This window comes from Corvus kubaryi, unplaced genomic scaffold, assembly GCF_017639235.1.
Source record: "Corvus kubaryi isolate FWS band 111438036 unplaced genomic scaffold, C.kubaryi_AGA036_p1.0 37398, whole genome shotgun sequence".
NCBI lineage: Eukaryota > Metazoa > Chordata > Aves > Passeriformes > Corvidae > Corvus > Corvus kubaryi.
In genome coordinates, this window is record NW_024581137.1 from 34142442 (window position 1) to 34160883 (window position 18442).

General features: G+C 41.9%; 1 protein-coding gene across 3 annotated transcripts in view; it reads left to right on the plus strand.

Annotated features, from left to right (window-relative positions):
* Positions 1–3182: 3182 nt before the first annotated feature.
* SLC25A13 (solute carrier family 25 member 13) overlaps positions 3183–18442 on the plus strand; it is a 104048-nt gene continuing 88788 nt past the window's right edge. The window contains exons 1-3 of one of the 3 annotated variants that reach the window (XM_042044165.1): positions 3243–3269; positions 5473–5487; positions 9263–9277. In XM_042044165.1, coding sequence (XP_041900099.1) covers positions 3258–3269; positions 5473–5487; positions 9263–9277 — 42 coding nt within the window. In that variant the 5' untranslated portion in view covers positions 3243–3257. Of the gene's footprint in view, positions 3270–5472; positions 5488–9262; positions 9278–18442 lie in introns of all 3 variants that reach the window. The other 2 variants (XM_042044166.1, XM_042044167.1) reach the window with 2 other exon arrangements.

An 18442-nucleotide genomic window follows, 5' to 3' on the forward strand; every position in this document is an offset into this window, starting at 1 on the left:
TCTCATTCTGTCTTCTACATGAAAACAATCAAAGCCTAATTTTTTACCACAAGGACAGTGTCCAGGTACTTGGTTGTAGCTTCTTTTGGAAACAAGCTACAGCTCTTTCTGCAAAACCCATCCCCACGTGTACAAACAAATTCAAGATGTCCTATCAGAAGAGAGCACAAGAAGGAGCTAACTCCAGGCTGTTTTTCATTGTAAAAGGGAGCCCTGAAATCACTGTGCATGTTTTGTGAGTATTACAAATAAAATACTGAAAAAAAACATTGTCTGGAGAGACACAATGTCCTATCTTCTCTAAATAATACTTGTAAGCTTTGTAATGAAAACTGACTCACAACTTCATCCTCATCCTATCGCATTTTACCATATAAAAGAGTCATGTTTCTCTCCAGTCCAGCTGATCTTGGATTCTCCTCCTCACAATAACATGTCTTCACTAGAAAGAATGAAAAATGTTCCCCCTCTCTTCCCCAATCTAAGGCTTTGTGGTTAAAACATACTGAAATGAGTATGACACATGGGCCTGAACCTAACCTTAGTCAACAGTGGACTTTGAAAACAAGTTGATTATGTGGCCAAGAAGAGTGCTATAATCCACTATCCACTACAGTCATACTGCTTGCCATCTAAAACATGAACATTATTAGCCTTCACTGCCTTTTCTATGAAGATAAGGAACTTGGTCCTGTACATGCATGGTCGTGATCAGAGACCTGTGAGGCCAAACTCAGGTTTTCCTGTAAGCAAGGCAGTGACCTTTCAGTCTTGTCAGGACCAAGGCAGTGCTGAAGGCATGCTCAGATCTTGAGGTGTCTGGAGCTCTTGAAGGATGGGAAAGGAAGAAGACTTTGACTAGACAAAGGAAAAGATATATTTTACAGTGAGAGTGGTGAAACACTGGAACAGGTTGCCCAAAGAGGTAGTAGATGCCCCATCCCCGGAAATATTCAAGACCAGGTTGGATGGGGCACCTACCCATCCAACCTGATCTTGAATAAACTGAGTAAGCTGGTCCAGTTGACGACGTCCCATTCATTGCAGAAGGCTGGGACTAGGTGACCTTCAGAGATCCCTTCCAAACTGAACCATTCCATGATTCTATGATTCTAAGTGTTAAAAGAGCTCAGGTGCTGTTGTATTTAGGGAGCAGTTGAATAAGGCTTTCCAGGGTCATCCTTCTTCACTCACCTCACTGAATTTCACCACCAGTCTACTTGAAACATAGGCAGCTTTTTTACTAGTGTTTTTCCTTGAGAATTGGCTCAAGATCATGTAGCAGTATAACATGAGAATTCTAGTAATTTTCTTAGCAGTCTTAAATGGGAAAAAAAATCCATTGAAGCTTGTTTTCACAAAAATAAAGCTCAATAGGACCGACTTTCAGTCTCACATCTAAATATCCTGACTTATGAATATACACAGAATGTTGTATTTGTATTCTAAGACAATTGTTATGTTATTTTCTCTATGTAATTCTTCTCTTCTTAGTGGTATCATTAAAATAATCGAAGATTGTTTTCTATTGTTTATAAATGGACTGTTATTATCTATTCATTTATGACAAGGTGACAGTATTTACTTATCTAGTTTGCAGATAAGCACTACATAGTCTGTTTTTTGTGTTTATTTGGAGAAGTGGGGTTGGAGGAAGGCTCCAAGTCTGCTTTGGTCTAACTGCTATTTTCTAGGTCAGTGAGATGCAGCAAGAAGAGAAAGGTTGTGCTGTCTCACAGAACAGCTGAGCATGTGCAATGGGCACGCATATGTGGGGGAGGCAGAAAAGGAAGAGAATCCTGCGAGTGGGAGGCTTTTACAAGAAGCTGAGATTGGGAGATTGCTGAAAAGGGGGTATATATGTTGCTGGGCCTCAGAGGTGATGGAAGAAACTTCCAAGGGGCACAGGGGAGACTACAGTTTGCTGAAACACTGGAATTAGTTGACTTGTTGGACTGAAAATGTAAAAACAGATATTCTTCACAGATTTAGAGTGGGCAAGTACAGATCTGTTTATGAATCCTTATAATTTCTCTACCGTGAAGATGCATTTAGGAATCCTTATCATTCCCCTACTGTCTCTAAGACAAAGCAATTAAAGAGTTAAATGTTTTTGGTTTATAATGTAATAGGTGTCTTTGAGATCCTTTACCTTTTTAGTATCTTTACATAACTCCGTTTAAGGGAAAGCGCTGAAATATCTACCTCAAAGCTATGACTAACTTGATACATCATTATTAACTTGAAAACTTGCCCTGGAGCTGGTTTTGTATGCAACCTTTTAGTTACACGCACGTGGTAAGCTCCCTGCCTCTATTACCAACCCCAGTCTATCCTAAAATCCCCTCAGAAGGCCCGAGACCAGCCAGAGTGGGCACTGGCAGCCTGGCGATTGCCCTGGAGGCAGCCACAGGCCCGCATCCCAAACGGTGCACTGCCAAACACGCCCGGGCAGGCTGTGCTAGGCAGTCTGCAATCCGCCGGTGAGGCTGAGCGTGCCATGCTTGCGGCCGTCTCGGAAACAGCTCTGGACTGCAGCGGGGCTGCCCGTGTGTCACGTTCATACTGACTTAGAAACTAGCACAGCGTTGACAAAATTTGGTTGAAGGCACAGCTTGGTTTTGGGACATCCCAGAATGATGGCTCGAGATGCTGCAACTGGATGAAATATCCCTCCAACAGCAGCCTGTCTTGAGGGGTAGAAAACAGCGCTGGGCAAGACAGCAGGGTTTGATTTGAAGGTGTTGGTATCCTGCCGCTGCCTGCCCCGGTGTTCTCCGAACACGGCGGGGGCATTCCCTGGGGTCAGCAGCGCGAGTCACCAACTGGTGACACGGTCACCGTCTCCAGCGGGCGGAGAGGCTGTAGGGCCCCCAAGAGCTCCGAGTTCCCCTGCCCCCGCTGGGCCACCAGCCGTAACCGTGGAGGAACCCGGAGGGCAATCAGGCCCTTCACAGGGATGAGGCGGTGCTCGCCCTGCAACGCCGGCGTTCCGCCGGTGCCCGAGGCCGCATCTCCCACAGCCTCACCCGCCGCCAAGCGCGGGGCCCGCGGGGCCGGTCCGGACCGTGCCGGGCGATCACGGGGCCGCGGCGGGGCCGGGCGGGGGCGGCGCCCCGTCCTTGCCTGTGAGAGCGAGCGGTGACGGCCGGCGCTGGCGGGCTGGTGCGCAGGCGGGGAAGCTGCGTGCCGCGGTCGGAAGGGAGGGGAGCGGAGGAAGGGAAGGGACGGGAAGGGGTGGCCGCGCCGGGCACAGCATGGCTGCCAAGGTAAGGCACCGCCGCCGGCGGGCGGGCAGGCGGCGGGCGGCGGCGGGGAAGGGGCCGCGGCGGGGCGGTTGCCGGGCTTGACCTCGGGCCTGTCCTTGACGAAGCCCGGCGGTGGCGCCTCCTCCTCGGGGCTCTGCGGCCGCTCGCCGCCGGCCCCAGGGGAGCGGGCAGTGGGCAGCGGGCGGCCCCCCGGCCGGTGGGGCTGGGTGCCAGCTCGGCGAGGATCCGCACCTGCCCGCGCCGGGAGCAGCGGGCCTGCGCTCCGCTTGCGATGCATCATCGGTGTGAATGACACTGCGCGGCGCCTCCCGCGGTCGGTGCCGCTGGGTCGGTGCCGGTGCCGGGGTCGGTGCCGGTGTCGCTCTCCCCGGCGCGGCCCCGCACTGCCCCGCCGGGCACCTGTGCCTTGGCCCGGCCGCGGCTCCGCCAAGCGCAGTTGGGCCCAGTAGTGCCTCAGTGAGAGCCCCACCATGCACCTTCTTTCACAACGTACAGATGCATAAATATACACGTACACTCATGTTATACATGCGGACACACACACCGGTTTAGACGAGAGGATGCAGCGGGTTCTTGGGACGGCGGCTGGTGGGTCCCGGAGTGGGCACAGATATTGGCCCTGTCCTGCTTGCAGGCCTTAGTGTGATGGTCTTTTTTTGCTTTTTCTCCCATTTTCTCCATGTACCTATTTTTACCTTCTGTTTTCACATTTGGTTATAACTTCCAACCATTTTTATGTCTCAGTGCTCTCCTGTGAGGTTGATACCTGCTATTTAGACTTTTTTGCAGATCAGAAGAATAAACAAATTGAAATACTTTATTTAATTGCCTAAAATATACTCCCACCCCAGAAGAAAAATTTGCAGTTAGCTGGATCAAGTCCATATCGAATGGCAGATAAAATTAGATGTAGTGTTGCTGTTTCAAAACTTACTACTTTCATTAGGTTTCGTATTTGAATACTGACACTTTAAAAAGAAAATACTCCATGTCCTTCTTATATTGAAGTCAGTGATGAAACTTACGTTGAGGAAACATCAGAAAACAAAGCTTCCCCCAACAACTCAAAGCAGCACATGGCTCAGTGTGGCTGGAATTGTGTGCTCCTTTATTTCAGCTCGTCTAGAGCAGAGCTGCTTTGGTCAGCACCTTTCTCAATAAGAACTTAGGTTATCTGAACTGCGTGCTGTTTTAATGGATTGAGCAATATTTGATTTCTCATTGCTAGCATGTATTGGAACAGTCATCCCCAAATCTTGTGTTCGCTATTTGTGAATCTCAGCTGCCCTGTCTAGCTTTTTTTAAAATTTTTGATTGCCCACTGGTCCATACACACAACATATCAGTTACTTCTTACCAAACCATTGGCTTTTAAAGATTTAAAAGTCTTTCATTCTCTGAATTTTTGAACCTTTTACTTATTTTCTCTTCTCCAAGCAGTGGTTTGTATTCTGCAATCCATTTGAACCTATAGTAGTTACATATACTCAAAAAATACTGTATATGTAGTTAGTGTTTGTCTAATGGGTAGACACGTGTGCTCCATGCTACACATTTGCATGGTGCCCTTTTTCTTTCAGCTAGATTTCTTACACAGTTCAGATCCCCAAAATCTACACAATTATATGTTAGAAAGACTCAGCACTTTAAGAGACACTTAACTGAATATTGTACATTTCGGGTTACATCAGGCTTGGCAGAGAGATACCCAATAAAATGAATAATGGCTTAGTCCTCATGTCATATGCATTCTTGGTGCATTGCAAGGCAGAGATACAGCTCTTTGTACACCCAGGGTGTACAGTCCTCACATAGCTTTCAAGGAAGGCTTCTGGTTGTAAGCCTAAATGCGTTCTGAGAGACTTATGTTAGAAACAAACGAACTGTAACTCTGAGCAGCTAGAATGGATTAATTATTACATTACCTTGTTAGACTTCAAGGGGGTTTTTGTCTTCAGTTGAAACAGTTAAACACAGGTGAATTTCTATTTTTATTGAGGTCAGTTGCAAAATGCAAGTAGCATTTTGTACTTTAAGGGTACCATTTCAGCTTAGGTTCTGCAAGCACACATATGAATAACTTTGCCACGGAAAGAGCTTCTGGGCCTGAAGTTACTCACGTGTGCTTGAAGGCATGGGCCTTGGTTTGTGTTCTAACTTCCTCACTGATGCATCTCAGTAATGTTTGCCTTTTTCACCTCAGCCAAACAATGGACTGGTGAGTTAAATGCTTTTTCTAAAATTTCTTTAGTACTTTTTCCTTGCCAGTGTCCTGCATGACCGCTTCCTTTAATTTTTTAATTATACCCTTTTAGGCATAGAGTCTTTGGGATTGAATGTAATTGGTCTTTGCTTGCAAGATTTCAAATGTTGACATTTTAAGCAGACTCTAGGAATTCAGTCTCTCAAAACGAAAACCCAAATGGAATACTGTTAAGGCTGCATAGTTAAGCACTCAGGTATCAAGAAATGGGCACTACAGCCCCATTTAGTTTCCTATGTTGTATATAGCTCAATGTTTGCAACTTATACAATATTTTAAACAATGAATATTGACATCAGTGTGTTTTCTTAAACTTTGAAAACATTTTCTGAAACTGCTTTGGGAAAACTACACTGTAAATTATATTAGCACAAATTGCCAGTAAAAACCAGAGGTGAGATTTCCCGGTAGATTTTTACCCCATTGGTAACTAAATTACTGTCCTGGGTACTGGCTGCTTTTTCTGCATTGTGCAAAAAAAAGAGGCTATGTGGAACCTCTTCATGGTAATGCACGTACAAAGCACTAATGTTTTACATAGTGTGTCCTGCTTATTTCTTCATTTTGAGTGTTTAACAATGCAATCACAATGTCGTTTTTCTGCCCTTTAGCCATAGAGTTCTACAGAGAATTTACATAGTCTAGCTAATGCCCCTTGCCACTCACCTGGTGTGTGTTTTACAGCAAAATTAAATGTTTGTGTTGAGTGAATGTCAGTTACCCTTGATCCCTATTCCGCTACACAGTTCTGGGCATAACTGTTGTCTTATGCATGTGCAAAGTGTGACTTGCTGTCTTTTTAAAGTTCTACTGCTTGGTAAAATATGAACATATTTTCAGTGGGAGGTTCTAAGGTATGTCTCAATGGGACTTCTTTCTGTAGCTGATTTTGCCTTTGCTACTGTGCTACTTTGTCTGTTCAACTTAAGGTCAGAAACTGACATTTATAATGGGAGCTAGTATACATAATATTTTTAAACTTTATATTTCATAACCACTAAGCTACATTCAAAACAGTTAAAAATTGCATTAGTGAAAATTCCAAACTCAAATAATTTTGGTAGATAAATCAAAGCCTAGAAAACTGTAAAAACAGTGGCTTAGCATGGAAGCACTTGAACATCATTAAACTTTATCTCTGCTATGGATAGCATTGAATATGCTATGGATAGCAGGGAATAAACTTCAATAATTGTATGAACTGCATAATTCCTGTATCACTATACAGGAGTTGATTTTTAAATACTGTGGAATATCTCTGTTTCTAATGTAATTGGTTTTTTGTGTGTCGTGTGTGAACTTCTATCCATGGGGCACATATTGGTTGCCCGTACTACCCAGACTGTATAAACTATTTTAAAATTATTGTCTTACGAGCAAAGTGAACACAAATACTGCATGCTAAAAAAGCTAGGTGTAAAATGACTGTTCAAGAGAAGGCATGAACCTTACATCAGTACCCGATGGGACTGCTTGCATGCTTAATTTTAAGTGCATGTATAAGTCTTTCGAAGAACAAATGCCTGACTGTCAGAACTAAATCAATAATGTAACAAAAAGAGATTTGTTGCTGACTTATGGGACAATATTTGGGATAGTTCCAATGCAAGGTAAAGAAAATTGGTTATGCAATTTTCATGTATTTAACTTTTTTTTTTTTAATTCTCTTTTCTCTTGTGTTTTTCTGAAACTGTTTATTATGGAACCTGTACCAGTGGAGTTAAATGTTGTTTCTGGTTACTGCCACATTTACCTTTAAAGTCCTAAACCTTGTCATATCAAAAATAGTTAGTCTCCAGTCACAGGCTCCTTTTATTTCTTGGTGTTACTGTAGTCAGACATTTCACACTGAACATCCCAGTCCTGCAAGATGCATCACCTCAGCTGTATTACCTGGAGTTCTGTGAGGGATTGATGCCACTGGCCCTGCCTCTACGAGCCTTTTTGTCTGCAGAAGCGATTCAGTGCCTGTCCTGGAGAATGTGAATTAGTGAGGTTTGGGTAAGCAGTGGTTGAAATGCAGGCACCATTGCAATGCAATTCTAAATAAATGGGATTGCAAACAATCCTGAAAATATTAGATGCTGGCACAACCATGCCACTTTGATTATTTTGCTGCCATGCACACCCAGTGTGTCCCTTTGTGCATCATACAGTTCCACTGTGCCTCTTTGTTCAGCTCCTTCTCCCATGCTCCTCTCTCCTGTGCTAGCAGTAGCGTGGGGTGTGCCTGGGAACAGACTGAATTCGTTCTTCTTGCCCTCAGTTGTGCCATTCTTCCCTTCCTCCAGCAAAATGGAAGAGAAGAATTGCATTGCATTGGACATGGATTTGTTGGGCCCTCAGAAAAGAAGAGGTGAGGGATTCTGGCATCATGATGGGCTACTGTGTCCATGAAAGGAGTGGAGTCCATTGTGGACAGGCTCCAGCCACTCAGTGAGATCAGTTTTGGAGAGGAAAGTGGTTGGTGAGTAAGGAGAGAACAATCTGTTTCTCTGAAGCACCACTGAGTTTGTGTACTATAGATTTAATAGTGTCATGGCACTTAATGGTACCACGATAATTTTTTTGGATGTGATAGCATTATGTAATATCCATGTGGAAAGTCCTGTTGCTAGTCTGTACAGGTCCAGCAGTGCTTGCTCATGCATAGTTATTTTGGATCTGTGCAGAAATATGTAAATTCTTAAAAACTGTATGTATCATAAGACTCTTCTTTCCACTTTCCTCTCAGAAAAAAACCATGTATTTATGCTGCTTATGACTTATTACTGCATCTTGATTTCTTAAGAGACCAGAATTTGCCTGATAGAGGGACACTGAATTTGTATGAGTGCTGATAACTTCAGACCTTTTCTAAGTACAGAGTAGCATGAGCGATGACTGCAGCTGAAACAGAGAAGAAGCCAAGTAATTTACTCCACTGTCCTGCCTGTCATAGTTTATGTGTTTAGTTCTGTTTGGTTTCTTTTACTGCATAAATCTTTCCTTATTGTGGTTACCTTCAGGAAGACTGCTTGAGTCCTAGTCTTACAAGGCTCACAGTGTTACAGGGCCCACTGACAAGAATCATCCCAGGAAAGGCACTCATGGAGCAACTCTGATGTGGAAAAAGTGTATACAGTTCTCTTCTGCAGTGGATGCTGAGTTACCCTGAAAAGAAGCTTTATTAGAATGGGAGTTTGGTCTCAATTGAGTTTACCTGTGTCTTTGTACTACTGTTTCCTCTCTGACCCCACCTTTCCTTATCAGAGCAAGGTGGGGGCAATAGGAGGTGGTGAAAGAGGTTGCTTCATGTCTTCAATATGTTAGGTACTGATGCCATCACATGTTGCAACTGCCAGTGGTTTTGGCAAATTTTTGAAACTTGCTTATTTCCATTATGGTGTCCCTGTAAGAGGAATTGCAGGGTGGCTTTGCTTCCTGTATAGCCCAGGAGAGTGCTACTGGACCCAGCAGTTACGTGTATATCTTGTCTTTTGTGATGCCTGCTGAAAAGTATTTAAAGTTATCTGGATTTTATCACACCGGGAAATAATTTCCTCTTTCTATGCAGCTTTGTGTCCCAGGAGGTTAGAGAAGCTCTTCCAAGTGTGCCTCAAACCACGTGTTAAAGGCACTCCTCCTAGAGCTGTAATGTAGACAAGCTTACAGCCCTGAATGATAACAATGTGTCTTCTGACCAGCTTGTTTAGGCCAATATCTATTTTATTTGTTTATGTTGTCCAAGGAGTATGACAAGGAGGTATGTGATACTGTATTTCCTGGAGGATGGCATGAATGTGCTGCTGAATTTTAGCTTCATTTTTGCTTTTGATCTATGGAATTGCCTCTGCTTTGGCTGTAGAATGGCTTTACCATACTGAATAGAGCCTGTGTGTTTGTATGGTGCCAAACCTAAACTTGCATAAGGCCTCTAGGCACTACTTGACTCTGCTAATCATGCTGTTTTGCTTTAGCTACAACATAATCTTCAGGAACAGAGCAACTGATGTTTTATGGTGCTAGGTAACTATGGCTAGTAAAATGTAAGGTTGGATATTTTCTGGTGCATTCTCTTTCTGGAAAGTATCTGTATCTCAGTCATTTGCAGAGAGACAAAGGGGTCCTTATAAAAATACTCTATATTCAGTTGCTTTGGAATAAAGCAATTTCAGCTGAAGCTGTGTTAAAACACTTAAAGGAACACTGTAAATGCATTTTTCATAAGTTTTTAAAATAATGTCATGCTATTTACAAGATCTTAGAAACATGCAATTGCAATTATATTCTTTACCAAAAATGTTACTTGACCTGTACAAAATCCAGTGTGTTAAAGGATGAAATTGCTCATAAAGAATGCATTGTTGGCATTTTTCTTTCTCTCTGAAGAGGAAAAAAGAAACATTTGAGAGAGAGACAGGCAAAGTGAATGCATATACACCAAACTATGTGCTTTTAGATAAGAAACAGAAGAAATACAGCTTGTCGCAGGACTAATCACATTCCTTTTGGTGTATACATGTGAGGTCCCTAACATCAGCTGCTGGATTCATATATCTATGATGTCCTGCATGCCTAGGCAGCCTGCAAGAAGTGTTTTTATGCTGACCAGTATGGTCACTCTTCACATCTCCTTGGAGATCTGCCTTACACTCTGGCCATGTGAAAACCAGTTTAGGCAAAGATGATTTTTAGATGTTCTTTAGATTAACATCGTCATGCCTAACTTTTTTTACCTACTTGACTTTGGAATTAAGAAACCTACCAGAGGTGTCAGGAATCGGTACCTAAACAGCCGGTGTGCTGAGTAGGGAGCATTTAAGGCAGCCAATGGGAAATGAAGGGATAGGATGGAGAAAAGTCCCAGGAGGATCTTTAAACAGCAAGATTTGCACCTCTGTTTCATGCAGGGCCACTGTGTAGGTATAATGCAACACAAGGACTGAGGGCATGAGGAGTGGGCCAGAACCTGATTCAGTTTCTAGCAATTAGGGTACCCAGCTGGGAGGGGGGAGATTCGGATTCTCTGTTGCCAGCAGTGTTGATGATTTTGCATGAACGATACCTCCAGCTGTCACCGTTTCGGAGGATTGCTGCCTGGTGCTTACTGTCAATGTACATTAGATGTGTTGCATGTGTGGTTGCTGGTTGCTGGGCTCCTGGTTAGTGTGTCTAAAATGTCTCTACATGCTCAAATCAGGGCTGTGGCAGTTCTGGATGTGCACCTTGGTGAAACTTCTAGAATCCTAAAACCTTAAATCGCATGTGACTTTCTGCTTGTAGAGATGGAATGGTTTTTGCATCATGCTGTGACTGAGGTAGTGGAGCGTGCTAATGGGTATGACCCTCAGAGGCTGAGCAAAGTGGAGTTTGCAAATACACAAATACACGTTTTATTTGTAGAGAGTGCACAGAGATGGGCAGGCTTGTGCCCACATAGCTAAACCTTTTAAAAATATTTTAAAATCTTAATATCATCACTTCTTCCATAGCTTTAGGAGCTTAATGGTTCTTCTTTGAAAGCCAAGGCTAGGCTAGACCAAATCTCGGAGACTGGTTCTTTGCCTTCCTCATACTGGGCTGATTGTTTCTCTGCTCTGATGCCAGGGCTGAACTTGCTGTAGCTGTTGTGTTGGTTGGGTTGGTGTGGAGAGGTACCTCTTTGTTTCCTGAACTGCCAGGTTACTGCAGTATTTAAAAGTTGTGGTAGCCATGAAGTTGTGATTTCACTAAGTAATCATTCAGTGGCAAAACTAGGGTAGTGTAATGGTGCAGGGGTGAATTAGAGTGGGTAACTGACTGGGCAAAAAGTGACACAGTTTTTTTTTTCTTTTTAAGTATATATAAATTGGTTTTGTTTGCATCAGATGAGATCAGTTCCTAATATGGTTCACAGCAAAGCAGCTTAAGGAGTTACATGGATGGCACTGAGCACAGGAATACCTTAAACTGGAAACCTGCAAAAGGTTGTTTAGTGTGACCACCATAGAACAATTTACTGCTGTGCATTTATAGGTACTTTTGCACTTTCCATTGCTCAGCAGAGAAATAGGAAGGCTGGGTTTTTTACTTTTGGTAAGTGGTTTGTCTGTTGTCAGCCATGGTTCATGCTGGGATAGCCATAGAGATTGTAGGGATTTTTCCCTAAAGGTAGGAGGCGCAGTGCAAGAATGTAGCCATGGGGATGTAACTGTAATATTGCGTAGGCAAAATTGTGAGACTGTCACAGAACTAACTGGTCAACTAATTACCCATTAGTTATTTACATGCCAGTGGGCAAAAATTTAAATTGAAAGAATGAAAGTAAAAAATGGAACTGAAACACCAAGAAAGCTTTGTTATAATTCTTCTTTTAAATATTTATACTCAACTCTTTTAAAGTATTTTGTCCCATTTTCTCTATAATGCCTAATACCTGGACTGATAGAAATGTTTTAAAAGGAGTTTTCCGAGTAAGCAGAAGTAGAAAATCACACTGCCCTTGCAAATGGTTTCTAATGTTGTGTTGTTCTTGTTTTTTTAAAAGATGTGTCTCTGATTGGCTTATTTATGTATTCAAATGTGACCTGACTTTGCTGTAGAAGGAGTAACTGCCACTTGCTTTAGGCAAGTTTGTGGTTGGTTTTGCATTGATTAGTCTAGCTGGTCTCTACATGTTTATCTAACAGTGCTGATCAGCCTTAGCTCAACACCACACACAGAAGATGACTCCAGCTGTAGGAGTCAGGCAGCTGGTGAAGTTCTAACTCTGTGAAATGAAATCCTAACTCTCCAGAAATTTGGGAAATTAAAGGTGGATGACTGTAGTGCTGAAGATGAAGGAACCTTGAGTGCCACGCAATAATCTGTGTTTTTTTCCTTTGATTGGTAGTTTCTGAATGATTGATACATATGTGAATTGTTAAGCACTCTGTCATTTTATGAATTACCCATATTAACATGTATAAAGGTCAAAATGAAAAAGGTCGCTACAGAGAGATTTCATGCATTTGTGGTTTAGGTTACTCTTGTCTTTATGACTTATGACCTCCACATGCCCTTGGTCTTGCTCCCCACCAGCCAGGCCATGTTAGCATCAATAATACTGCTTTATCCCTTTAGCAGAAGACCCAATCTCAAAGGCTCTGGACCAGAGCTGGAGGGAGGGTACTCTGAGAACAGACACCTGAGACCTTTTTTGGGATTTATCTTTGTGTTGGGTTTTTTTGCTGGTTGGGGTTTGGTTTGGATTTTTTTTTAACCCAGATATCATATTTGGAAAACTTGGGCAATCTAAGTTTATTCTAATAAATAGTACTATTGCAACTTGTGATTGTTTTAGTTACTCTAAAATGTTTCCATTCTTAAGTGACAAATTTTCTTTACTCTGTACATCTCCTTAGTCTTTTCACATTTTTGGCCTTCATACTTTTTATATTTTAGGTGGTTGTGATTTCAATGAATAGGACAGGTAACCTCTCTTGAAACTGTTAATTCTTGCTCCACCAACTGTCCTTATGAGAGGCGAACACTTTCCAGCCGTATTAGTGCTGTTTGAATTATTACTGCTTCTCTTTGATTAAAATCAGGTGCAAACAATGAAAAAATATGTTAACACTGTATCTTAATGCGTACTACTAGATTAATTAAATTTGATGTACTGTGGAGAGAAACACAGACGTATATTCATTCAGACCTGTAAGATCACCTTTTTGTGAAGTACAGTGCTTTGCAGAAAGCTGATAAAGAATGTACTCCAGCACCACTTTGGGGTATCTGGGGCAGGATTGCCTGACAGCAAAACAGACTGATCAGGGAGGCAAACAGTTAATGATATGTTGTAATTTGAAGAAGAGTCTTTTAGAAACTGAGCATTTTAAAGCTCATTAAATGCTTTTGACCAGCATATATATGATTCACTAGAAGCTGCCAGAATACAGAATTAAATTCACCTGCTAAGGTCCAAGTTTTGGGGAGCCAGCAATGATAGTCCTAGAGTTGTAGTTATCTGCAGAACTATTGTTAGATTATATTGAGATTAGCCACAAATTATATAGCTGGAACTTGATTGTGTCTTCTTTTCAAAACAGAAATACCAAAGAAGCGTTTTACTTGAAGGATATTAGCATTACCCTTGAAGGGTGTAGTCATTAAATTGTTTTCCAGTCTTCCGGTCCCACTGTGAATCAATCCCATGTGAAGATAATACACCCTGTAACTCTTAAAGTTTAGTTTTTAAAAAAAAAATTCCATCCGTTTAAAAATTTCAAGGCTTTTAAAGGTTATTTTTGCAATTATGGGGACCTATCAGAAGAGTAATACATGTGCTTTTTACAATTATGATTGTTACGGCCTTGATGATTAGGCTAACTGAAGGATTGCAAAGAGTAAACTTAATTTCAAAGCTAAAATACAGGAGATGTTGTGTAGCTAGATGACCACAGTTATTAGCCAGTCTTATAAATACACAGAAGCAGACCTTGTTTTCCTTCCTCCTTCAGAAGAGGAGAACTGAGGGGAGACCTCATCACAGTCTGCAACTTCCTTGTGAGGGGAAGAGGAGGGGCAGGCACTGATCTCTTCTCTGTGGTAACAAGTGACGGGACCCAAGGGAATGGCCTGAAGTTGTATCAGGGAAGGTTTAGGTTGGATATTAGAAAAAGGTTTTTCACCCAGAGAGTGGTTGGGCTCTGGAACAGGCTCCCCAGGGAAGTGGTCACAGCACCAAGCCTGGCAGAGTTCAAGAAGCGTTTGGGCAATGGTCTTGGGCACTTGGTGTGACTCTTGGGGATGGTCCTGTGCAGGGACAGGCATTGGACTCGATTATCTTTGTGGGTCTGTTCCAACTCAACTTATTCTGGGATTCTGTGATTCAGATGTTTTTATGTAATTAGTCTTCTGTAGTATCAAAACCATGGCTGTTGAGCTGAGGGCGCGCTAGCCAGGAAAACAAGAAGCCCAGAGGTCTGGCTGCACCGCGGCTCTAAAGGAGAGAGTGAGCTCCTCACCCGAAGGAGCTTGTCCTGGGCTAGGCTGTCGGGGTGCACAGGCAGAGGCAAAGAGGGAAGGAGGGGACTCTCCGTGTAGGTTCCGCGAGCAGGTTTATTGCTGGTGAAGGCACTAGAGATGAAGAACCGATTTTTGAAGAGGGTCCAGGGATTTTACTTGGGGCAGGAAAGGCGGGGATAAGGGTTCCAGCCAATAGGACAGGGCAGAGGAGGTGGGATTAACAATGGAGGAGCCAATGGGGATAACTCAGAGGAGGGATTACAGGGGATAGCCAGTGGGGGTATCGAGTAACACAGAAACTAATAGAACTAATACATATTTAACTAAGAGAAATGAATATTTACAGACTTATACATTAAACAGAGAGGGGGAAAACAAGAACCAATCAACACAAAGTAGGCAAATAATTGCGCCAAGGGGTGATGGGGTCTCGCCCTCACCGGGAAGGCCGTCTTCAGACTTCGGTGCCTGACACCGAACGCTGGGTTCTGGTGTTTCATCTGGGGTCAGGGTGGCCACAGCCACCTGCACCGCCACATGGAGCTAAACAGCTGTGGAGCAAATCTAAAATATATCATTCCTGAGCAGCTGTGGAACTGCACACGGAGGGAAGTGTGGGGAATCTAAAGTCTGGGTATTTCCTATATAGTTGAACAAATTTTTTAGACTGAAAACTTTAAGAAATGAGAACAGTGATTTATTTGATTTTCACTTGTCATTTGCCCAATAGAGTTTATTCTTTTTCTGTTTGTGACACTGTGATCTTGTTGGTACTTCCTTTGTAATTGAAATTGATTCACTGGAATTCAAATTGTTATGTAAAATGCTGTTGACCAGAGATTTTTCCAGTTCCATGCACTGTTCTGTATTTATCTTTTCACATTTTTCAGTTTCTGTAGGTGAATACTGCCTGATCTTTATTCACTGACAATTTAAAGATGTTCCTTCCTGGAGCCAAGCTTCATTTCTATCTGAGAATATAAGTTTAAACTTAATAGGAAATGGAAGGTTCAAAGAAGGTTCCGTGGCAGGTTGGAGTCTTTTTTTAGAGCTGGCTTAGCAAGAAGATGAGAAGAAAAAATTAGCTAGCACTTGCTGTGCTTTGTTTTTCATTCTGACATTGTGTACAGGGAAAAATGCCTGAATTTCAGAATATGGAAGGGCACACATTTTTCTGCCTTCCTCCTCATGATGTTTGCCTACTGCCTAAAAATGCACTTAGTCAACATGGGAGGATGCTTTCACAAGGATGATCCTAAACCAGATGCCAATCAATCAGCTAGTAGGAGAAAAAAAATTCTAATTGTCTTTATATTTTAGTTGCTGTTTCTTATCCCAACTTCCCTGAACTCTCTCAGCCAGTAGAATCATCATTTTTTGGGGTGTTTTGGGATTTTTGCCTCAGCCAGGGGGTATTTAATTCTGGGAAGTTATCAAAAGTGCCCACTTCATCAAAGTAAAGCAGTAAATTAGAGTAGTTTTAAAGGAATAAATTAGAGCAAATTATTCAGTGTTGGAGTAGCTTGAGCAGCATCTGACTACATCTTTCGTCAAAGGTTGATAGGTGTTAATCAAAATGCAGGTAACATCTTCAAAACATGAAAGGCCGTCAACAGGATCATGAGACAAAGATTCTCTGTACATGGAACTCTGGTTTAAAGGTCTGTGTTCAAATGTGTAGACACATGGTTCCTATACTGAGAAATAAAATCTCCTGTCTTAATGCCTCTTAGTAGTGTGTTGTTTATGGTGTGGCTTTGCATTTTTTTTGCAGTTCTTTTACATCAGGTGCCCCCTACATCTGCTTAATCAAGTCTGGGGTCTGGTGTGTGCTCTTAGTGTGGGAGAGAGACTAGGATGTTGCCTTGTATCAGTAACAGGGCAGGAGTCTCCCTGCTTAAAGGACTTAATTTGAAGATATGTTCTGCAATAGCAGTCAAGCATTATCATCTGTCCTTTGTTATGTGACTTTCCTGTCATATCCATCCATCACATGATCTAAGGTGTAGGTCTTATTTTAGGATAGAAGAGGTCTGAAAATTAGTATTACTGAATACAAACAGCAGACTGTTCATTACTATTGTCATTTTTCTGTGCCTTGGAAATACAGTCTATTTCCACTCTTCCCTGGATCCTTGGCTACTAAAACCTCTTGGTCACGTATTTTATTATTGTAGTTCTTTATCATGTTTGACAACTACTATTTGATGAAACATCACTGATTTAACAGATCTTTGACAGAAGAAACCTTTAAGTGAGGCACTGAGTATGAAAAGCCATTAGGAAAACACGGTATGTAAAAATACTGTGTCTGCCTGATTCCTGCTCTCAGCCCATTGTGCAGTCTGAATCTGACTAGAGAAATTTTCACGTGTTTAGGAGGAGAAATTTTTGAATAATTTCACATTTCCATTAAAATAGTTTTTGTCACTGACATCAAGTCAGCCTTCCTCCTTCCTGTCACTTCACCTGTCTAAGACTGCTTGCCATTGTGTGTCAGTCTAACTGGAAACTACTTTCTAAAGATCATGAATTAGTCCCATGTTGATGGTGTTCAAAAGGAAGAAAAACATGGCAACAACAAACTTTATACAATTGCTTTTACTCTGTTCACAGACCTAGATCAGTCACTTGGTCTGCATCTTTTTTTTCAAGACTAACTGGTGTGAAGCAGCAGGTTGAGTCTTTTCTGCGTTGTGAACGTTATACTACAGAAGTTTTGAGCCTCTTTTCTCTCCATAAAGAAAATAGTGGTGTAAAACTCTTAATGCCTGTAAAACTCTTGCAATTTGCTTTTGGTTTTCCATTACGTGTAACCTATAGATTCAATATCTCATGTATGAGAATAGCCCAAACCAGAATACTTAATTCTCAAGTGTGCAAACATTCAAATCCTGTATAATTGAAACAGCAGTTAATAGTTCCTTATTCTGTGTGCCTTTGACAAGTTAAAGATAATAAAGCAGCTTTTTCCCTTTTGTTGTGGATGTGTGGGGAGAGAAGGAAGTAAAGAGAGCACTGAACTTTTGAAAATGATGGAAATACCTTAGCAAAATATGCACAGAAAGACTGCCAAATACACTTGTTTTCCTTCAGTGTTTTTAGAAAGTTTTATACAGAATATCTACCTACAATTCTTTTGTAGCTTTGAAAACCTGGGGATACTTTGTGTTGTGTATGACCCACAATTTGATCAAACAAAGGGGTATATAATGAAACCTAGTGTGTGATCCCCTGGCTTTTCTGTTCACTGCAGGCTTTCTGGGGTAGTGCAGGTTGTGAAAGCTGTGAGGTGTAATCACTGATTGATCACCCAGTGGTTTTTTTGAGGTAAAGCGTTAATTTTTTGTGTTTCAAAGTGCTGGATCAACTGGTCAGAAAGAGGTTTTTTGGAATTCTGCTACAGTCTTGACAGTTGGTGCTAAAAAGTATGATACTATGGGATGGCAGACATGCTGTTCTGAATTCATTTGGTGATGTCAGGGTGCTGGTATCAACCCAAGTGTCCAAGGAATGAAATGGAAGAGCCCCTGGTTACTGAGACATCGAAAGAATAGTGCTAGATTTTCTCTAGTGTCTTAAACACTGCTCTATGTTTGTTAATCTGGTATTTTTAGAGTTTAGTTTGACTGCATTGCGGTCAAAGAAAATAGAAATGCCTTTCTCGGAAAAAAAAAGGTTTGATGCTGTTTCCCCCTCTTCTAAAAATGCTTTCCTGAAAGTAATTTTAAGGATTTTATCTTTAAATTCCTGTGTTTAAATCAAAGTGTTCAGTTTGACATCATCATCATTATTTCCACTGCAACCAAGTGATCTCACAAAAACATTCTGAGGGCAATGCAGCAGAAGTAAATTTAATGTTTTAATGAAACAGTTATTGCTTTATGCAAATATCTATGATAAAATAGACTTACAGATGAGAAGCCAAAATCATTCAAGC